This window comes from Chiroxiphia lanceolata, chromosome 3 (assembly GCF_009829145.1).
Source record: "Chiroxiphia lanceolata isolate bChiLan1 chromosome 3, bChiLan1.pri, whole genome shotgun sequence".
Taxonomy (NCBI): Eukaryota; Metazoa; Chordata; class Aves; order Passeriformes; family Pipridae; genus Chiroxiphia; species Chiroxiphia lanceolata.
In genome coordinates, this window is record NC_045639.1 from 101,167,737 (window position 1) to 101,192,219 (window position 24,483).

General features: G+C 37.4%; 1 protein-coding gene across 2 annotated transcripts in view; it reads right to left on the reverse strand.

Annotated features, from left to right (window-relative positions):
• MBOAT2 (membrane bound O-acyltransferase domain containing 2) overlaps positions 1-24,483 on the reverse strand; it is a 102,906-nt gene that overhangs the window by 77,256 nt on the left and 1,167 nt on the right. For both annotated transcript variants that reach the window (XM_032682718.1, XM_032682719.1), the window contains exons 2-3: positions 9,563-9,708; positions 6,107-6,184 (exon numbers count right to left, since the gene is read on the reverse strand). In XM_032682718.1, the coding sequence (XP_032538609.1) occupies positions 6,107-6,184; positions 9,563-9,708 (224 nt within the window). The remainder of the gene's footprint in view (positions 1-6,106; positions 6,185-9,562; positions 9,709-24,483) is intronic.

Below are 24,483 nucleotides of genomic sequence, written 5' to 3' on the forward strand. Positions count from 1 at the left end.
GAGAACTCTGTTCTTTTGAGTAACATCAGCAATCAAGTAAAAATAAAATAAAATTGAAAAAATAAATAAAAATTAAGAAAAGGGAGCAGAGGACAGGGATTTAAAAGACAAACTGATTTTGAATCTTCTCTCTGGAAATACCAAGTATATGATCATATTTCTTTTCTAGTTGCATTTAGGTAGAATATGCCCCCCTTCTGTACCAAATCAACTGAAACAGCCACAACACCTCAAAAATGCCTTTGCATTGTTGTTTATTATCTTTATTAGGCTCTATATTTAAGCATCAACCTTGACAATGCTGCAGACACTACATCACTCCTGTCCTTCCTTCTTTCTCCCTATACATACATGGGACACATACCCCAAAGATTAAATAAATGTATTTAATCTTTATTTAAAAGTGCAGCAAAAAGTGATAGGCAGTAAAGGTAAGAAAATTCTAGTTCTCTTTTCACTCCATTTCTGTAATTACAAAAAAATATGCTCAATAAAGGCCTTTCCATTGAAACATTCCAATTTTAAGAAGGATAATATATCAAGTTATTTTTCAACTTATACTTTTATTGCTTTAAGGCATGCACTGGGTTCTATTCAGGTGCAGCCAGGAGAGCTACAGGAAGTTATCAAAGTGGATGAACTACTAGTGGGTAGCTACTTAAAACAAATACTTTCAGAATAAATTCATAAGGATTACTAGGAAATTCCTTCACAGCTGCTTACTTCAACAAGTGCTCACTTTTAAAGTCATTGAAGACAGTCATCCATTTACGTAGCTATTTTTGTAGTGATCGAATCTCCAGCATCCAGAGAATCACTGCATGGTGCTAGTCAGTGCTTCCACTCACGATCTTCAGAATACTAAAGTCTGATCTCTAGGTAAGCATCAGAAAAATCATGACATTCAGCATTATTAAACACATGACTGACAAATTAAGTGTCACAATTAACACATCAAGTGAATTAGTTCGCTCTGATGATCAAGACTTTAATCCGAGATTTCTAAACCAAAAATCATCAAATCTCTTCCACACCTCCTTTGCCAAATCTCCCATTGTTTGTCAATGCAGCAGTAAGGAACGAAGGCAAAGGGGAGCAAGGCATTGTTCAGTCCTGGCTCTGGCTAGGAGGCTAAGGGAACTTACTGAGGACTAACACTGCCAAATCCCAAGGAAAGTATCTCCACAGAGACCAGATCAGTTAAAACCAAAGTTTGGTTTGCTTATTCAAAATCAAATATCTATTTACATTACCATGTTCAAACAGCTCACATACGTGGGCATAGGTACAGTACAAAGAATTGTACATCTATCAAACCAAAATAGAACCACAGAACAGCTGAGGTTGGCAGGGACCTCTGGAGGTCATCAGGTCCAACCTCTCTGCTAAAGCAGGGCCACCCAGTGCCAGCTACCCAGGACTATGCCCAGGTAGCTTTTGAATACCTCTAAGCAGGGAGACTACAACCTCTCTCAGTAAACAAGTGTTTCCTGATGTTCAGACAGCATTGTGTTTCAGTTTGTGCCTGTTGCCTCCGGTCCTGTAACCGGGCACCACTGAGAGCCTGCCTTCCTCTCTCCAGGTATTCAAATGTGTTGCTAAGATCCCCCCCTTTTCTCCAGGCTGAACAGTCTCAGCTCTCTCAGTCTTTCCTCACAGGAGAGATGCTCCACTCTCATCATCTTTGTGGCCCTTTGTGGCACACACATGTCAGCTCATTATGTATTTACTGCTATTCATTATCTTGGGTTTCTGGGTTCTTCATTAATTTACTTTTCACAACTTGTATATGCCACAAAACTGTTAAGGAGGTTATTTCTGGTATTAGAAAAAAAAAAATTCACTTAAGTCTTAGCAGTTCAACTCTAGACTTCTGGAACAAGTATCATCCTGCAACTTTAAGCATAACACAGAAGGTATCAGACATAAATAGCAAGTATATCATTTGATTTTACATTAGCATATTTAAGAAATTTAAATAAACATTGTAACAGTAATCATTTTTTAAAACCAAATCTATTTTCTACACTAACACAGCTAGGACTTCCATATTTTGTCAGTGAAGTCACTGAGAAAACTACAGACTTCAGTGAAGCACCTCTGAGCCCTATAATTAACCCCCCTCTGCCCACAGGCTGAGGAACATTATTTACCAACCATAAAATGAACAATAAAGTCAGAAGAGAAAGAGTTACCTATAAACCTTAAAACCTTGTCATCAGATCACCTGCACAAGCACTGCTCCCTTAGGTCTTAGCTAACAGTAGCCAAAGGTTTAAGGAAAAAGAACCTTGTGGCATTTGCGGTTTTGTCTTTTAAGACAAACAGCAATTTCATAATCATAGAAGAAACAGAAGAACTTCTAAGAAAAAGATAAATATTAGTACTACATCAGTTACCAAGTGCAAATTCATTGGAATTGAGAACTTTTTTTAAATATATTTTTCAGTTTCACAATTAAGTGAGCCATGAGAGCACCAAACAAATATTAAGATAGCTTAGTCCCAAATTAAAAGACAAAAGCTTTTGAACCATTCAGGCAAACTAGTGTGATCACTCCACCTTTCATTCAAAGTACTATGATTTAAATAAGACTTAAATATAAAAATAATGAATCAATTTTAGTTACATCCAAGTCTCAGATAACTCACTTTTTGCTAATTAACTTAATTCTAAAAGTTGTTAAAATTTAAAATATAAAGCTTCCTTCCTTTTTAATATGTTCTTCACATCCCACACTTCAGGTTTTACCTTTTGTTTTTCCCCTCCCTATACTGTTGTTCAATTAAGGCTTTCATCTTCAACACACCATATATGTCAAGACCAACCTAGATGCAAGAGCTGCACAAGAGCCGGTTCCCTCAGGAAAACCACAAAGGTACGAACTTCATAGTAGAGACATTTTTAGAATCCAGTGGCAGTACATTAAGAAAGAAACAAAGGTTTAGAGGAGTAACAGTATTAAACATGAAAGTGCTTTGGAGAACGTGGAAGCTTACAAAAAAAATCTCCTTGCTCTGAAAGCCAGCACACAGCAACTGAACTGATAGCAGTCTAAGAAATTTCGTTGTCTCTTATTTGTTTAAGCAATTTTTAGAGAGGCTGAAGAGATTGAGGAGCTATATTAGAGGGTAGGGAAAGCAGGAAGAAGGAGAGGAATAGTACCTTTCCCATTCATACCCTCGTGAAATCTGCAGGACAACAAGCAGGGCAGGGAAAAGAAGAGGGAAACTTCTTTCCCTCAGGTAGTCAAATCTAGGTTTTCCCCTCCCAGCTGCAGAGTAACAGTGAATGAATTTAGATAATTGGCAATAATATTTTGTACAATACACAAGTGCTTTTCCAGTACAAAAGTCACTTGAATTCATATTTACACCACATATAGGTATTTGATGTTCTATAGACTCTAAGGTTAAGTTGCTCATGAACAAGACAGTTAACCTCTAACTAGGACTGCCAGCCAATGGGTCCCTCTACAATACAGAAAGTAAGTCCCAAACCTTGGGTTATGCAGGTATATCCATGTGCTACAATTAGCTGTATGTATACACACATCTCCCACTAAAACATTGACAGGGTCCTTCTCCTGAGGCCAGGCAGCAGCAGCTGCACTCTACTATACAGCACTTAACCTTCCACCTCCCCTGGGCTCCATGAGACACATTCACAGCCTGAAGACAAACACTTAGGTGGGGACAGGAGTTATTCACATTAGTTTCTGTTCAGACTGCCAAACAGAAAGCTGTAAGGGGCATTTTCATAATGGAAAATTAAGAGTATGTGGTGATTTCCTTTAGTAAAAGGTACAGGCATTATCCCTTCTGGGATACTCTGGCAATGGAAGGAGCAAACCTTGTAGTTTTGCCTGTATCACCTATTAGAAATGGCTCTTGGAGCTTCCCATACAGTGTGCAAACACTGTCCACAACTCGAAGTAACAAATGACTATGTTACATTTTTTTTCCTCCACTGAAAGAAGAGTTTTTTAGTTTTATACAGTGGCACATTAATTCATAAGGTGATACAGCAACATAAGCCAGGTAGTCAAATCTAGGTTTTCCCCTCCCAGCTGCAGAGTAACAGTTGTGTATAACACAGTAAACATTTCAGCAGATCAGGCCATGCAGTTAAATCAACTGGTGTGAATTAAGAGCATCGGGAATTAGAGTTCCCCTGCTCCAACACAGCAGTGTTAAATACACACATGCCTACCTGCCTCTCACCATGAGGAATGTAAATCAAAGTGTTCCTGACTGGTACCTCCCTATTCTGCATTTAGCCATATTAATAATGTCTTTTAAAATATTAAGTTATCTAAGTTATAGCTCACATTGCTGAAAGTCTAAAGAGAAATTGACCTGAACGAGTTGCTTTATAAACACCCCTAACCAAATAAACAATTTGTATAGAAACCGGTTGTCCAACCAAGTGAGGTTCTCTCACATCTGCAGTAGTTCAAATATGTCAGGCTTTGAAAATCCTGAAGGTAAGAGCCTAATATGGGATATTTCAGAAGACAATATAATTATATTCAGAATCACAGTATAAAGCAGCAGAGTGCTCTAATAGGTAGGATCATGAACTAAGGCCACCCTGGCTTTGTGCTTTCTGCGTAAAGCAATTTTCCTCTTTATTTCTTTTACCAGAGTCTTTCCTAACTACCTCACATACTTCAGGAATCTATTCAAGCAAGAATTTGCTATTTTACTAAACATTTATGCAGGAATTAACACAGTGGGAACCTAATTTAGTTCTGATCTCTAGGCTAGTGGAATAGTAAAACATATGCATACAGTAATAAAATAAATGTCTTCCCTGCTTTTAAGAATGATTTCAAAAGAGAAACAAGTGTGTCCTAGTTAGAACAGTTGGGACCAGTTTATTACTGTATGGGTGTAATCCAAAACTGTGTATTCTATAGCCTTCCATGCCATTTCCCAGAAACTGTTATCAACAGACTATTTCCACCCTCTGCCCAGAGCAGCCTGACTCCTCAGGCTATAAACTGGGTGTTAAGAGGCCTGTGAGATAGGAGGGTGCCCCCTGTCCTCACACCCATTGTGGAACTCCCCGCCCTGAGGGAGGTACTGGGCATTCCTGCCCGAACTGGAAAATATATAATCTTGGAGTCTTGGAACTTTTTTAACCACTTGTGGGATCCAGAGGAAGACTGCAGATCACCGCTCTCAACCAAACTGCAGATCACCGCTCTCGACTGGACTGCATCCACCACTGTTCAACCAGACTGCAACCATCACTCTCGACCGGACTGCAATCACCACTCTTGACCAGACTGCACCAGCACTCTCACCAACAGGTTTTCCCCTCTCCTTTTACTTTGGACTCAGGAGGCCCAACGAACACCACTCTGTTCATGCCCCAGGGTGCTGGGTTATACATTTGGGTTTTGTGGGTTAAAACCAATTGTTTGTCTGTATAATTGTACTTATTGTATTATTTTATTCAATTGTTATTCTGATTTATAATCTCTCTTTTGGGTTGGGTTCATTTCCCCTGCCGGTTTACCTTTAAACCAGCACAAAGTGTTATTCTATATGCATTCAGATTCTGCTAATCTAACCATGTGTTCAAGCAAACTTAAAATAATGCCCTATGTATTTTACAAGCATATTCTTTCCTTAAGACAGCATTCACACTGTGTTATAAAAAAAAAAAAAAAAAAGAAGAAAAGACAAACAATTAGTACCAAAATTTCTCACATACATTCTCTTCTCCTCAGACATCTTCCTTCTACTATCATTGGCTGTTATCAAATTACATTTGTATAGTTAACTCGGTTGTGAGACACCTGAAAACATTTAGGTTTAAGTAATGACAAAAAAAATTGGAATGCGTAGAACACAAAAGAAGTCTCAGTGGGTTATTAACATCTGTAACAAGCTTTAGATATTCCAAAAAGCTGGCAAAAACTCCCAAACAAGCCATCTTCTCCCCTGGAAATAAAACCCTGGTTAGTAGAATTCAAATACTGTAATGTTATGATAAAACTAGAAGTATGGTACATGTGCACCATTACCAAGGAACTCTTAAGCAGTAGCATTCTTGTAAAAGCAAAAAAAAAATTATTTTTAGAATGGAAACTTACTTGTGCATATTTTCCACTCCTATTACGATCATGATATAGTAGGAAATTCCACTTTGTATAACAAAATGTAAGGCATACCTAGGGGAAAAAAAACAAGCACCCTTACAGCGTTTTCTTTAAAGGCAATAAACTGCATGCATTTATTTAATGTGAAATTAAAGAGGTTCAAAGTTTAATCTCCCTTTAGCATAGCACAGACAGCAGCAATGAACAAAAACTACAGACTTATCTAGAATGCTTCAGCTCATAAACAAGCATATAGTTAATGTTGATAATCCTTAAAATACAGAGAATATGTGTCATAATACTTCCACGTGGCATTATTTCCTGTGTAAATAACATGAAAGTTTTCTGGTTTAATTTCCATATGCATCTTTTTACCCATTAACAACAATAGGCTCAGATAAGGCCAACAATGTCTTAGTAGCCACAATATCAGCATATGGTAAGATTTCCCAGTCAACAGAAATGGTGACCATGTCCAGCCAGTCTCTTTGTCCTGGGTTGTCAATAACTAATAAAGGCATACCAGTGATGACAGTCTCAAAAAATACAAACAAAAAAACCCTACACAGTAACAACCCACAGATTTTTTCATTAAGGTGCTCTAATCTCTTCTTATTTCTTTTCCACAGCTATCACAACCCCATTGCTTTGGGGGTTTGTTTTGTTTTTCCAAGGAGTTATACTTCAGTGAGCTATAGAGCACTGGTAGAAAAGCAGTGCCAGTGGTTGGGGAAAAGAACTGATTCTTGGTAAATTGAGTCTTTTTCACTCTTGTACTATAACTGTCTTGGTAGCACACTCACATGTGCTCAAGTGACGCACTGATCTAATTTTGGAATTTTTTCCCCATAAAAAGCTGTCATTATTTTGTTACAGTGATACTGTTTTCTTTCAGCTTATCACTAGCTATTTCCTAATTTAACTCCTCCTCTACTCACAAGGAAATGACTTCAAAGACTTTCAACAAGAAACCCAGTTCTATCCAGCTAAAATCCTACAGAGTGTACACATGATGAACTGAGGGGAAACCAGTCACTTGGACACAAATTGACCTTGAAAATCTTTACTTTTTATGGAAGGTCCAATCTGCACATGCTCCCATGCTTCACCAGTAGCTAGTCTCATCTAAGAAAGGACTACCCAAAATTCAACTACACATTTAGTATAGCAATTGCCAATTCAAAAAGTATTCACTTTCTTTTCTTATCAGCCACATATTAGCAATACTGTGTAGCAAAGACAGGCATTAGTAAAATGACAAAAATGTAAGTTTAAGAATTTGCTTCTTGTACAGAGAAAGGAGAATAAGATATCAAAGCCTAAAAGTGTGGATTGACATGGAGTATCATATCAGGATTGCAGTTGCTGAAAACATTTCTCTTTCAGAGTTGTTAACAATAGCAATATGATTGATCTTTGATTCAAACATTAAAGGGGATATATTGAAACACCACATGTAGTAGTAAATTTTAACCATAAACAAAGGGTATTCTGGTTCCTTTATCCTATTTGCTATTATGACAAGGGAATTATTCCTTCTCTTCCTCTCCTACACCCCCATCACAAGTACTACAAAGGCAACTGAAAACTAACACACTTGAAACTGAAGATGACAATATAGCTACTAATAAATATCCTTAAAAGGGTGCAGATTCCAAACTATTTCCCACATTTAGGTTTGCATGATCTTATCTCCAAATCTACAGTTACTGTTTTCTTATATAGTGTTTCTAGTAACAGTTTCTTTTTTGTTATATATGTGTTATAACACACATTATGGCACAATCAAAGTGTCACTGAAGGTATAGCACAGGCTTGAAACCTGTATGTAAACTTGATTCCTTGGGGAGGGGAACCAAACAAAACAAAACCCTCAAAAAACCTGTTCATACAATATGTACTTAAATAATAGGAAAAAGCACACAGCACAACACAGATACCAGGTTTTTAAAGAATGTATACTTTTAGCATATCAAATTATGTTCTTTCTTTTCAAGATTTTTAAAAAGCTTTTAGCGTCATGATTGCAAAATAGAAATTCACTGCTAAAATAATAGCTCTAAATATGATCCAAACCAAACTAGAATAATCTGGATTTCTACTATGGCATAAAATTTATCCCTTATTTCTTTTCCAGGGCATATTGCCAATGAGAGGCTTCCACAAAAATTTATTTATGTCTATTGGGGGTGGAGGTTGTTTCTTTCCAAAATCTCCCATACCCAAATTTCACATACAAATATATTGGTAACACTTTCTAATTACAAGTTACAATTAATGATTTCTGCTTCTAAAGCAATGGTTACATAAAGCTTATACACCTCTCAAAAAAACCACACATGATAGCACCTATCTCCCATATCATCCTCCTCATTTGGTACTAATACTGGAAGTCTTTGACATTAGATTGCTCTCTCAAAGCAGAATACCACGGTCAAATGTTTAAGAAATGGATGGGAGTTGTAAAATTTTATATAAAAGTAAATTGCACATGTAAATCTAAAGAATAAAGGTTACTGATTTCTTGTCCTGAAATTAAAAGTAATACTATCAACTAATGTTAAGAGGTCTCTGCAACATGCCAATATAGAGGCCAACACTCTGTATGTGCATCTTCCCACCTGCACAACAGCTTGATTAGTTCCCCATAGTTCAGTAACACTCCATAATAGCCAACATAAATGAGTCTTCTATACACTTAAAGCCAAGTAAGCACTTTGCTTACAATGCAATAAAAGGAAACTGGCACTTAATTAATCTTAAACTACCTTGGGAAAATGCAAGCCACTTAGTAAGCTATTTTTGAAGGAAAAAATATTCACAAAACTAAACTGATACCCTTTTCTAGCTCTACTAACATTCTGGTTTATAATACTGAAAAGATCAAGATACACAAACAGCAGACACACAAAACCTGTGTTTGAAAGAGAACCACATCTTTCCTCCAAAACATTTAAAAAAAAAAAAAGGCACAAAACACACAGAAATTGAGGCCAGCTCATTTCCAGGTGTTTTATACTACTAGGAGTATCATCAGTACCATGGTTCTGGCCACTCTTCCTACAAAAAGTCTGATTATATTCAATATTCAGAAAAAGATACAGCAAGTTCTCATGTGCTGAGTATTTATGGGAAATTATCTTAGTCATCACACCAGTGCTATGCCTCAAGAGAATACTTCTCCAGCAAGTTTACAGGAAAAAGCAGCACAAGTTAAACAAACTGCACCTGCTACCTGCTTCATCCACCCAAAACCACAGGCAGACAGTATGGTAGTTACCAATCTGCAAATGAAGATCTTTCAAAATTTGTGCACCTCATCAGAAAATTTGAGTTAACTTCTGTACACTTGCAGCAGCTAAAAAACCACAGAATTAGATAATAAGGTTCTTTGAAACACAGAAACAAAATTCTACAAGTCCCTGAAAAATGAATTTAAGTGCAACTTACCATCCAAAACAAAAAAGTGCAAGATAAAGGCCCAAGAGGGTTGCAACAACATGTCTTATAAATGGGCTAGTTTTGCTTGAATGAAGGTATGTTCGAAACCAAATAGCCGCAAGCAAGGCAAACAGTTGGCACACTACAAAGTTGACCTGCATAAAAAAGAAAAGAAACAAGTTCACACACAAATGTGTATTAAAAATTAACAGAAATATCCACACATTTTTAGCAATCTGCAGAACATTTTGCTCTGCCATGGTTCTTCTCCCAGCATGTCAGCCTAAATGAGCTTCTCCCATGAGCCCTTCACCTGCTAAGGCACAATAAAAAAGTGTTCCCTGAGCAGCTCAGAGGAAAAGATGTATCAAATTGTAAGGCAATCTGTGCATAAATCAAGAAAAAAATTCTGTCTTTTCCTGTAAATTTTCTAAATACCAAACCACTCTATTAACCATGAAATCATTTCTACTCTTCCAGCAATGTGAAGATCTGGGCTGGGTTTTTATTTGTTTTTTCAAAGTGAGCATGACTTGGAATTACATATCAGCTCCAGAAATCACTACAGTGGCCTGTGCAGAAGCAGGGCTCAGAGGAGTGCACTTCAGTGGTATGTAATCAGATAAACAGCTTGGTTGCACACTGGATTTTCTTCTTGTAGATTCGAGTAGGATAGTTTCAGAAATTCCTCTTCCCTTCAGGCCATTTATTCTAGAAGATAGAATATTTCTTGTATATTAAATATTTAAAGGTATTAGGGCACTGAAAGCAAAAGTGGAATTGAAAAAAACTAAGCCACTAAGTAAGAAGAATCATTCTGAGTGTGGCCTGAAAAAAAATTAACAGTAAAGGCATGATAAAGAAATAAATTCCTCAAATACAGCAACCATTACCAAAAGTGGTTTAAGCTACAAAAACCTGGATAAATCCCTTTATCTAGAAAATAACATTTCTCACTCTTAAGATTTTTTTTCTTGCATAGAAAACTGCCTAACAATTTTCCCAAGCATCCCAAATCATCACAAGCAACAGCTGAGGGACCACTGCTTCAGGTCATAAGCACTTCAATACATGAAACTTGTACACACTGCATGCTTGACCGGTCCTCCACACAACAGTGTTTTAGGCTCTTAGATGTGACTTCACTGAAATGTACATTTAATCTTAACACCACAGAGTACAATGACAATACTGTTTTTATGGTCATGACAGCAGGCCTAATATTGGTGTTTGCAGCAATTGTAGCACACTTGTAGTACTATAATTCAGCTAGTCCATTTCTTTATCATTTTTCAACCACGCTTCAGGCTGTAATAGGTAAAGGTGAGAGTATATCAACTGGGTTATATTTAAAGTAGAAATTAAGTAACACCAATGACTACAGAACTCTCATCTTTGTAATAATTGCAGATTCCCCATTTCCAAATCCAAGGATAATTTTCCTTTTTCTGAGCCAATCCAAAACCTTCTGTAATAACAAGCTACAAAAGCATTAAGTGCTAATAGGGAAAGAGACTCAAAAGCAGGGCTGCTTGTCTTAATAGGAGCAGTTCCCTAAACTAAACTGTCATGTACAGTTTGCCATCCATTCTCTTACTCCTACATTTCTATTATGCTTTTAACAGTATTTGAAAAATCCTAAATAAATGAGGGGATATTCTTTCAGGGCATAACTTGACCTGTTTTCTCTCCTTTATAAGCAACGATGCAAATGAAACAGAATGATGTTTATAACTCAAGATGATTCTATGGACTTAGTGGAAAAGTTTCATACAAAAAAGTCAAGTTAAATGAACCACTGAAAGGGAAACAAACTGATAATGTTTTAGAAAAGAGGGCAAGAAAGAAAAATTTAAAAAATTAATTATTAATTCAGTATCAACATTTCTATGAATATTTATTACAGAAATTACTCTATGTATACCACAAAGCACATTTCTGAGCCAGAGAACTCTCACCCTAGACATCCTAAAAGGGAAAAGGAGACAGAGAAGAAAACTGAATATTCACAGATATGCAGTGAAGCTGAGGTGAAGAGAGAGAGGGAAGAAATGGGCCTGAGTACCTGCCCTTAAGTGGACAACTTTGCACTGCTGGTTTTTCTGAATTTCCAGACATCAGTGCTTTGGCTGCATTACAGATAATTTACCAGCTGGTATCACATGATGTCCTTCAGATTACCACTAAAAGCAAGCTGGCAAGACCCAAGGGAGAAGAGAAGTCATCACCCAGCTCCTACTGTTACCATGACAAAGGGTAGAAGTGCTTGGACTCGTAGACCAGCCCCACAAGCAAACTTCCAGAGATGTCAATTCCTTAAAGGTAAGATTTCCGTGGGGAAAAAAAAGTCTGATGTAAATCCATGGAATGATAAGTTTCACCCTGAGCAGTTATAATTTAGCATATATACAAGAGAACAAGACCAGAATTTTTTACCTCTTCAGGTTCAAGACATCAACAGCTCAGCCCACAAATGTAGCACCTCAAAGTCACATAGAGAGAGCAATGTGTAATGGAAAGTTATGTGCACGTAAGAATAAAAAACATGCAATTATAATGTAAGTTATCAGCACTAGTTATTCAGCAATGAATAATGTAAGTGCATGTTAGACATACTGAGCTATTACAAAACCTGCTGTATGTAGCCAAGCAATTTCAAAATTAAATACATTATTTTTGTTCAAAACCAGTTGTACAGCCAGGGCAGTCAACAGGCACTGTTCATGCCAGATGTAACAGTAAAATGTGAACAAAAATTCCCAGTTTCAGCATTTGGAGCAGCTACATAAAACACAAATCCATTATATCATTAACTGCATTAAGTATCTACACAAGAAATTTTCCATTTGTGATCTCTGCAAAAGTCAATAGAAAGTTTAAAAGAAAACTTCTAAACACATTTACTTTAGTATTTAAAAAAAATTAAATGTAAGTTATGACATGCTTTTGTAAAAACAAAAAAAACAAAGTTATTGCTTAGAAAAAAAGTGTTTAAGGGATCAATTCTTCACATAAACAAAAAAAAAAAAAAAAGGTCACCTACTGCCTCAAGGATTTTCACCATCAAGAGGAAGTTTTAACATAACATTTGATTTGAACAGCTAGAAATCTCCAACTTTAAAACACAGGCAGCATCTTTAATAAACCAATAAAGAAATTTAAGTCCACAATAAAAAGAAATATAGAAGAAAAGTTTATTTCTTCTGCAAAACTAATTTTAATATAGGCAAATTTTACCCACCAATTCAGATTTTAGACTAAGCTTCCTCTTCATATCAGCTATATTTTAATATCAAAAGCTAACTGCTGCAGTCAAGCCCTCCAGAATTCTGCTACTTCACAGCACAGAAGGCATTTGCCTCATTCAGAAAAGTAGCCAGAGAGGGAATTTTACTGATACAGATAATTCCTAACTGGACGGCACAAGTTAATCATACAGGCCCACAGAGTCTCCAATCCACTGAAAAGCAGCAACACAATGTCAAGGTTTTGCTTCCTGGCTGTAGCAAGGTATCAAGAGGCACCCAAAGAACAATATGTACTATAAAGTCCTCACGAGTAACTGGTTTAGAGGGTGAAGTACCAAAGATGATTCAGGAATGTTGCATTTTACTCTTTCTTCTGTCAATGACCCACACAAACTCTTCAGAAGTTATCTTGTCTTTGTGCTTCTCTATTTTCTCATTTTTAACAAATTTTCTCCTATCAGAAGAAAAATAAGTATTCAAACGTTAAACTGCAATGAATGCCTGTGGCCTCAATAACACACTCTGGATGAATTAAAACTGATATGAAGGTTTTGTTTGTGTTTTTCTGTGGATTTTTGTCTGTTGTTTTGTGGGGATTTTTTTAAAGTTGTTTTTGAAAAAAAATAAGAAGGCAGTTTAGTTCCTACTGCTGATGAATTCGGCTTTGAAAAAACATTACCCAAATATAAGCAGAAGCACTGAAGCCTACCTGATCATATAAGCAGAAGCACTGAAGCCTACCTGATCATATGCAGAGCCTAAAATAACAGTTTTAAGATGCAAGATGCTTCATATGCAACAGTCAAGAACCTGTGGAGATGACAATTCTGCAGACAGAGATTTAGAAGTTCCCCCCCAACTGACCTCCCCTCACTTTGCCACACCATGGTACATTTCCTCCATGGAATTCAGCTTTTCTGAGCTGCAAGATGTCAGCATTACTTGTCTCCCTGTCTAGAGTAATTTTGGCCCTCCATTCTACCACAGAAACAAAGTTATCATGAATGTTTCCTGCTTTATGTGACAGGGCTAGTGAGCAAGGTGCACTGAGCAGCGTTCCTCTTCTACCTTTAGCTCTACTTTTCAAGAACTGTAGTTATTGAAAAAAAAAAAAAAGGGGCATTTTAAGAAAAAATAGAACATGAACTACAAAAACTGTGAAAAGAGCTCTTTCAAGAGTTTGGAGATCAAGACATACTGTACGTACACTTTAAGAAGCACTGATTATAAAGCTGAGGTTTTGATATTTTTTCTAAATCTACAGGACTACTTTAGCAGTACCATTTTAAACACAACCCCCCCCAAACATCCTACTTGTTGACATATATTTGTAAAAATCGCCAAACCTTATCATAACTAATGAAGCATCAGTTTTGCCTTGTTCCTCAAATGTCATTATTTTCTTGTTCTTGCTCCAAGTTAAGTCAAAACCCTTTACCTTTTCCAGCAAAATATGAATGAAAACAGGAACAAAAACAGGAATGAAAAACATCTACAAGTATTCACAGAAAGCTTGTTATAATATGAGAGAGCTGATGCTTCTCCACTCAAATCAGTCCAGCAGTTTAATTACCTAGGCAGCCTCATCTCCTCGGATGGTAAGATTGACAGAGAGTTAGACAACAGGTTAGCAAAGGCACAGAGTGCTTTCGGAAAACTCCATAAAAGAGTTTGGCGAAATAAACACTTGAAGAAAAGTACAAAGATCAGTGTTTACAGAGCCATAGTGCTGTCTACTCTCTTATATGGATCTGAATCATGGGTCATCTACCACCACCACCTGCAACTCTCAGAACGCTTCCATCAGCGCTGCCTCCGTACAATCCTAAACATCCACTGGTCAGATTATGTGACCAATACATCTGTTCTAGAACAAGCAGCAGTCACAAGTATTGAGGCCATGTTGCTGAGAACACAGCTGCACTGGGCAGGGCACATCTCCAGGATGAAGGACCACCGCCTCCCTAAGATCCTGCTCTATGGAGAACTTGCAACTGGCTGCTGCATGAGAGGAGCCACAAAGAAAAGATACAAGGACTCCCTGAAACAACATCTCAGCCTTGGCCATATTGATCAACATAACTGGTCTACTCTGGCCTCCAATCGGGAGGTCTGGAGACACACCATCTATAACACTGCTGATGCTCTTGAGAACACACACAGGATCACTCTCGAGGAGAAAAGACAACACAGAAAGAATCGTGCCTTGCAGAATATACCACCTAAGGAGTCTTTCTGCTGTGCCTTTTGCAATCAAACTCGTCTATCTCGTATTGACCTTTTTAGCCACCAGCGTGCCTGTAACAAATGTGGGTAGAGCCCTTCCCAAATCTTTGTTTGCGAAGCTGAGCCATGATGATGATGATGCTTCCCCACAGCAATAAGATAGCACTATTGATGGATATTCTTCTGTCCAATTTCTAACCTTCATCCAGTATAAAAGGAACAACTTGTACAATTATCCAATAACTGCCTAATGCCAAACCACTCAGAGTGAGAATAACTATTATTTGAAGCCAGTGTCAATTTTCAAACTACTTCCCATAAATTGCTGCACTGATATTAAAGGGGGGAGGAGGAGGGGGGGAAGAAAGATAGCATTTTCCACAGTAAAGCTGAAAAAAGCAATTCCATGGCAAGGATAAAAATCGAACTGTTTGCTAATTTTCTTCAGGGCAGAAATGTCAGGAACAGGAGTTTAGAGACACTGGCATGGGTACTTAAGAGTAATTCATAGAACGTTTCAATTAATAGTGAGTGTCTTACATGATGAAAATGTAACTAATTAACACTCCTGCCCTGAAGTCTCAACTTTACTTCATGGGTGAAACATGAAGAAATGGAGGATAAGCAGCAGTGGTTACTTTGGAGTTGTATCAGGATGGGAGACATTTGTGTTAAGGCTGTATATTCTTTGTAGCAAAGACAGTATTACTAAGTGTTTATACAGTATCCAGCAAAGGGACACTGTTTTTCAGATTAAACTTCCAAGCACAGCCTTCCAATAGCAGCCACTTCCTTGAAGTGCATACTTTAACATTTGTGTTAGTCAACATTAACATCACTGGTAAATGCTTTTTAATATTGTATAAATATACTTCATCTTCACATTAATTTATTGGCAGTGGAAAGGACTTACTCATCAGATTCTAAATGTTTTCTTTACAGGCTGGTTTCAGTCCAAAACATCAAATGCAGTCTTGATACAGGTTAATAATAGGATTTCTACTTTCAGTAGTAACTCCCAATTTCTAGTTTGGAATTCTTAAGTATGCTGCAGAGAGTGAAGCACACCATGAAGAACGTGATGTTGGCAATAGTAATCTGGTTTGTGCAATAAATGAGCATCAAATCCAATAAGCTTTTTCAAAGAGGGCTTACTAAATCATTACTCAGAATTACTCTAGGAAAAACGGTATGACCAGAGATGTAAAATGAAACATCAATGTACACATTTTATAGTGAAAACAACCAAAACTAATTCATTAAGGATAGGAAGATGTCAGCTGAAGGGTGTTCCCTCTGACAGGCTCTTATGGTTTTGGCATTACTGAGTTGTCACACATAAAAGCTATTTATTCACAGGAATAGCTAAAATCTAGGAAGCACGTTTGTGAATTTGTGAAATTGAACTAAGAATGCTTGGGGTGTTTTGCTTGTGTGTTTTGTTTTCTTCTCTCTTCAAAACACTTGCTTCTCTTAAACAAGAACTGGTTTGGCCAGTTAAGGACTGCAGAACTCAGACTACCAGGGAAAAAGGGTTTACAACCTCAAGACACCAAGCCTGGCATTATGTTGGCAAAACACAGTTCCAAAGACCAACTCAGCTACTGTGCTATTACAACCAGGGCTTTTTAATCACATACTCATGGTGCACATGCACATAGTGAGATGAAATCAAAGTCTCTACTCTGTCACTTATATCAGCAGTATACAGGATATTCAAATGATATTCTTATTTTAATGCTCAGAGAGCCACTACAATATCTGAAATTTTGTAAAAACTTTACAAGCTACTCACTTTCCCAGCCATTTTAAAATAAAGCAAAATAACATCTATGGAGGTACCTTTACTGAATGCAATCAGAAACTGACACTTTCTCCATTAAGAACTACCTCAGTACAGTTATATTCCACTGTATATTCAGTACAATTATATATTATATTCAGGTGAGAAACTGAAATCCATCTGAAAACAAGCAACAGACATGGAAAGTAACACTCCCTTGTCCCTATAGCCTGCAGAAATCCAGTAATGGCAGTAGTCCTTTTAATTAGCAAGTAAAACAAATATTCCCCATCTTTAAAATGGTCATCTTCTCAGTGCTCTCCCAGTGGCAGGTTGTGGGGGGAAGAAGAGGGCTCCACTATGCTCTCACTTGAATGCACTACTGTTCAACTCAGACTCTTCTCCTCCATGTCTATTATCCTCCAGCTCTTCCCAGTTCAGGAATCATCTGCATGAAATCAGCCAAGCATCTCCAAGCACCACAACAGCAGCCCTGTAAACATTTGCAGTATTCAGCAATCCATACAAGTAACGAGCACTACTTTGAGCTGTTAGAACTTTTCAAATTAATTCAATTTTAATAAAATTTTAGTAACATTTAGATAAAACATTTTTATATAGAAGCATAATTCTTACATTCAATTCCATTACAGATAATCATTTGTCAACATATTCTAAGGCTAGATCATCTACAAATCTTCTAGCCGTCACTGGGCTTCTAAAATTCCTGCAGATTCATGGTGACATCAAATTCTTTCTGGCCTTTCCATCATGAAGAATAAAACACCATTCATTATAGTTTGAACCTTCAGCCCACTTTTTCAATGACATGCTTAGTCTACCAAATTATTGGGTTTATATATGTCTATGTGTGTAAGATTTACAAGAAGCAGTAGAATCGAGAGCACTACTCAGCCAAAAGGTAGGTCAGAAAGATTAAGAATGATCTATACAGGTGGCATTACAGTGTAGAAAATACCACTGTAGTTATACAGCCAGTGTGCTCACAAACCATGTTTCAGAATAAGAGCACCACCTTCTTCAGCTTAGGTCACTTTAACTGGAAATAAAAGGAAACACCAAAATCCCAACTACAGGGAATCGCACCATTACAGCCAAACCAAAATAGCTTCTTCACCTTTGGATATATTATTGATATATTATTCTAGAATAAAAAGCAGAGCTGTGGAAGTTTTCCTTTGCAAAAGATGACTTAGCTGCCAAAAACATCACTTAAAACAAGCAAGCATAACTAGCATTTATCTAAGTTTGCAGACATATTGAAATTCTCAAACAGATCTGCTCACTTGAATGAGTGCTAAGAGGCTAGTAATGTTGATTCAACTAATGTTGAATTTCAAGTACTTCCCAAAGGAAAGAAGGAAAATTAAATACCCACATGGAAGAGTTATATCAATATTCTTTGTAAATTAAATACTGTAAAGATACATGCATCAAGCAAACAGATTTTCATCCAGATACATGTAGTTTCCCTCACCTTTCAGGAGAAAAATAAAACTCTACAGTCTAGTCTCCATTGTTCAAAAGCTTGGAAAACAAAAACAAAACAAAACAAAAAAACCCCACCCAACCTGGGCAACTGTTACTCAGGAAAAGTGCATGTTAGTCAAAATAATAAATGTGAAGAAAATATGCTGTAATCAAGGCTGCAAAGGATGTATCACAGTGTCTCATTAGGTTAACACAGGAACAGGTAAACAGGAGTTAAAAGTCAACAAATGTCAGGGCTACTAAGTGATAAAGATGACTCATCTTTTTCAGCTTTATCAGTTTCCAACTCTTGCTTTAAGCCAGCACAGTACCCAAGAAAAAGGCCACAGTGAGAAAAGATCTACATAGCTGTGGTACAACAGATTTACAGCAGTAACCCTTCAGAAGAAACAGAAAGCAACACAGTGGTAACCATGTATTCAGTAAGTTACTCGTCATCTTCCTTTATGCCTTATTGTTTTTTCTTTATTAGCCTTTTCTTTGAGCTTTTCAGTATTTCTTTTCAACATCCCAGAACTGCAGTATTTTCACAGCAACTTCTGAACTCTGTTTTGAATTCAGAAATGGTTTGTACTGTCATGATCACACCTGAGTAAATATTCATACTTATACCACCTCAGTGAATTGCCTAAGGATGGGAAAAACAATTTGACAGAAAAAAAAAAAAGGCAGGTCATTAAAAGTTGTTCAGGTAAAGAATGTTTAGTTTAGATGTTTACTGTAGAAACTTTAGGCTGTAATTACATGGGAGGTTTTCTGCTGCTTTGCAAAAACCTGGAGAAAACACATCTGGTATGGAAACATGACAGTACATCAGAATGAAAATTCACTGCTGCCTCCCTTAAAAAAAAAAAAAAAAAATCAAAGTAGCTCTTTAGTTTACATCCTCACAACTATATTCATGAGCCTGAATTAAATAGAAACAATTCTTTCTTGCACTTAATCTTTCTATCACTTAATAAATAGCTCATCTTTTCTAACACTATAACCAGTGCCTGTTTTCTTTCCAACACTATTCATTACAGCTTCTACTTCTTCCTTCAACATGGTCACTTTATCTTGCCAATTTTTCCTCTTATCCCAACAATTTCCTCCTTCTCTACAATTTTTCATTGCAGAGTTATCTCGATAACTTGATAATAGGTAGAGAGTTAAGTCAATACCTAAACACTAATACTGAGACCTGGGAAAGGCATCACTGCAGGGAGACTACAACCCTTCTGATGACATATTCTCTCCCTTCCAATAGTTCAAAGGGAACTTAAGAAACCAGTAAAAACTTGGCTAGCAAATCCAAACAATTCAAAACATCCAGTCACTGAGAACAGTACTTACAGAATGAAGAACAGGACTTTATTTCCAGCTTCTTTTCACCCACTACAGTCTACCCTCATGGGAGATCATGCCTTGCTATCCACCCTTTGCTATCCACCCGTTGTTCTCCTGACTGCTCCTAGGAGCAGATAAGGAAAGTACGGCATAAAGTAGGGGTACAACTCGCTTACCCTACCACTCCCTTGCCTTCAATGTTTGGATTTTACACACCCATGAATGCTACTTTTACTCACATCTATTATTTCAAGTTTCCTGGGTCACATCCAAAAAAAAAATAATCAGTAACAAGCTGCTCTGTATTCCACAACTGCACACAAGGGTCTAAGAATCAATGATGGAAGAAAATAAAACTTGGGACACTTCACTCTTTTTTTGTAATTTGATATTGCTTCAGATAAATGTTAGGCCATCTAAATTCTAGACAGCTATATAGGACAAACATTTTGATATCCACTCCATGTTTAGACAAAAAGGTTTTTATCAGGCTAAAACATTTCAGCCCTGAGGAGGCTACATTATGTTGCCTTGGCAGAAAACAAGCTAAGGCATCACTAATGCCCAAAATTTTGTGAAGTAACAGATCTAATTAGGAGACATATCTAGATGTGCCCTGCAGGCAAATCAGGCACATACTGCTTCTCAGCAACGATTCCCTAAACCAGCTCCAAACCTGGCCTTATCCCCAAACTACAGCTGTGCTCACCTCCAAAGCATCAAAATAAAGGAGAAAAAAACTGCAGATACATCTTGCCTATTATATGCATGTAAGATATACATATTTCATAGATATATACAGGGAAAAAAATTCCTGCCCACTCTCCTTGAGGGCATCAAGGTGAAACACGAGGGCTCAACATAAGTCAGTGCTATTATGCGGAGCAGAGTGTGCTAAGGGCATGTTGAAAGCAACTTGGGTAACCCTCTGCACAAGGAAGCATATGCAGAAAATTATGCAAAGGTGTAGCAAAATGGCCTGAGATCACTAAGGAAGTTCATGTGATTTATACAGTTCACATTTAGGAGGACCTGGATTTTTATGCCTATTCTTATTAAAAAAAGGTCAGTTTAGATTCTTTGAAGATTGATGGCACTCACGTAGAAAATCGTATTTATTCTACACAAATGAGCAAATTTAACCAAATAAGAGCTAAAATTAGACTGGGGAAAAAAAAAAGACAAATGTGGAACTAACAATTTTTTTTTCTTTCAGTTTTATTGAAAAAACACTGCTTGTCTTTACATGCTGGATTTTAAGTGAAGTGCATAATCATAAGCATGACATTTTATTAGGTCCACATATCTTCACACAGCTATACTGTTAGCAGTTGGAGCCACATTCTTTCTTTTCTTATCTAGAAGAGAAGCACTGAAATTATCTTAGTTCAGACCACATTTCAGGATCTCAAGTTCAATCTCTTAGACAACCCATGTAAAAAGTTGATGCTTACATATTGTCATAGTCAGTCTCATATCTCCCCTGCTCAGCTATTCCTCTACTACAACTTATCTGTTTCTACAGCAAATGAAGGGCAGTAATAACATCTGCAATTTCTGCCCATTTTCGGTAAAAAATTTTGCTCCCTCTGGTGGAAGCAGTGAAAGCAAAGATTATTCTCTGAATTCACCTTACCCTACAGAGACCTGAAAGCCAAGATGAAAGCTTCTCTCTCCTAAAATCATTGTCACAGTGTGGTGGTTTGGGCTAGGCCTTCTTTGGTGACCAGTTTGTAACCAAGGAAGGGTCCAGATTTACCCAGTATTCCCTACGATTTTTACGTAAGCCAGGCTATAAGAAGAAAGGAGGAGAGGCCTTCGCTCTCTCTTTTTCCTTCCGGTGGCTTGGAGGTGCAGGTTCCCTGCTGTTGAGTCTGCCGGGTTGGGGAGCGAGGCCTGGTAGGGCCTTGTCGACCTTGGGAGGCGGAGGTTGCCGGCGATCATCCCGGAGCGACTCTCAGTTGTCCCAAGGAGAGTGGTGGGATATATTTTCTTTGCTAACTCTTAGTTACTAGATCTCGGGCTACTGATTGGGATATATATATATATATATATATATATATATATATATTATTTTGGTTTTGTTCCCTTTCCCTTCCCCCTTCCCCTTCCCTTGTGAAATTCTATATATTTTTTTTTAAATTGTATATATATTTCAATTGTAACATAAGTGTAAATATATTTATATATATCACTTTAGCTGTCTCTCTTGTTTCGGGTTTTCTTAGTTGGTTGGTTTTTTTTTTTCCTCCCTCTTCTCCCTGAGGTTTGGGGGGGGGGGGGGGGGCTTCTGGTGGTAAGGTTTGGAGACTTGGCAGGGAGCCAGCTTCAAACCATATCACACAGTAAATTTAAATCTTTCCAATTTAATGACAAGTAAGCTGACAAGTTATCAGGAAAAGTAATTTGGCAACAGAAATTCAGCAAGATAGTGACAGAATTAGAAATGGACCAAGGTCCAACACCTTATTTGTCAAGCTTCACCTTAGAGAAAGAAAAAAGCAGGAGAAACACAGATATGACATGAGAACAGATAGGAAAAACATAAGGCTAGGTGAGAGACATAACCACAGTGAAATAATTTAAGTTGCAACCTTGATCTATTACACAACATGTGATATTCTACCAGCCAAGTTTTTACAATGAACCTTCCAATACTTCTTGGGAAGCTGTCAGGGGTGGAAAGGACCTAACTACTTTTATTCCCTCTCTCTCCCCTAAGAAGACAGAAGGAATATTGCTGTACATTAATATTTATTCACTCATTCATTAACTTTAAGGACTCAAGGTGATAGTTGTCGACAGAATGCTTTCTTTGCTGAGCAGGCAACTTAGGTTCTCCAAGACATGAAGATACAGTTTTTATGATGCTTTTCACTCCCAAGCAGTGATTTTTTTTTCCTACTGCAAAATAAAAGGTATGTAAGGTTGCTGTAGGTTCTTGCTCACACCAAGCATCTTCCCTTGCATCAAATGACTAAAAATAACAGAAGAATTGGCACAAAAGGACTATAAAAAAACACATTAGCTTTTCCAGATAGCCATTTCAGTTAACTTGGTGCAAGACAAAACAAGAGCCAATGGAAGGGTTAATATAGCAACAAATTACTGCATAATGCCTTGTTGGGGGATACACACAAGGGGAAAACAAGCTTTCCATTCCCTTAGCTACCTAGTACTCCAATACCAAAAAGAAAGGTCTAGCAACAGCAAACTCTTAAAGCAACAAAGCTTCTCTTTTGCAACACAGATGAGCACATAGAGGAGACTGCTGTGTCAAATAGCTCTAGTGGAGCTCATCTTTCATCTTTTGCACTGATCTCCAACGTGCACATAACCAACACCATTCTCAAACAGATCTCTACCTCTAGTTCTGCCAAGCACTAAGTCAAAAAGTAACCGATTTCTCACACTTGATCCACATAGAGATGTGGATCTGATTGATCAATCTTAGAGACAGCAGCTTCACCTTTAACTTACATTTCTCCTTCCATTCACTGCCAAATAGGCAAGGTTCTTCTCTTCATTGGTTTGAACATCCAGAGAATGGAATACTGTCGACACATGCTACCTGGATTTGTCTTCCAGGAGTTACATGCCTTAGCAGGATAATTAGATAGCAATGACTTAAATCACAATTTAAGTAACATTTTTGATACAAAGATTAGTATCTGCTTGTGGTCTAAACTGAAATACAGAAGTGGAGAAACAAAACCCATTCATTTCCAGCAGTTCCAAGAGCTGGTACTATACTGGAGTGCCCCTTTCAAGCAGCTGCTGTATTGGTATGACTGTAGTCATAGTACAGATTTGGATCAATGGTAGAAATAACCTACTAACCAGAAAACTTTTATTCTTCTGTTATTTTTTCAAAGCATTGCTACATTTTCATACTGACTACGTGCATAGTATCACCAAATGTCACGCACAATCTTCAGGCAAACACACTAAAGAGTATCAGCACTTTCTTCTCTGCCCTCATTCTCTCCTTCACTATCTTTGATTTGATTACACTGAACACATTTCACATTCTTTCTGTATTACAAACTTACTATCAAGATAGTTTATTGTAACCTCAGCTCAAGAGTCTAACTTTTCTTTTTTTTATCCATTATAGATGTATTCTCCTCAGTGCAGCATAACTTTATAACTCTTCAATTCACACTCCAGTCACAATCAGTGCTCTTCATATGCAACTGGACCTGTATTATGTATAGTCCACTGATGTCCAAAAACAATCTATGTCTGACTTCTAACTGCTTATAACTGTCTTCTAAACTACACCTTTAGTCATCCTCCATTGTGATTACTCCCAAAAGCTTCAACAGAGCTCAAAGCGTACTTCATAAAACCTTGGCTTTACAGGAGCATCTGTTGAGAAACATTCAATACAGGGAAGTTTTCCAGGCTTTGATAAAAAGTAACTTCATTGTCATCAAAATGCCATATCCACAATATTTAAAACAATTTTGGTAGAAGCCACACTATGTCATAAAACAATTAAATTTATGACTGCTATTACGAGTAGATAATTATACACCACCAGCATCATGCCATAAAAAGATAGTCAACTCTTATTTAGCTTGCAGCACCCTGTAGAAGCTGCATACTTTATGGAAATAAACACATGGCACCTGGCAAGAGCAGATTACAGCTTGCAGGTATGAGGCACCCAGCCACGTGGTGCCATCGATCCCAGCCACAGGTATCGTTGCCAGGGGTGCACAGTATCCGTTCCATCACTGCAAGCTCAATTTCAACTTGCCCGCTTTCATCAGTTTTCTAGAAGGTACTTTTTCATGTGCATCCTTAACTAGGGCTCCATTCAAATA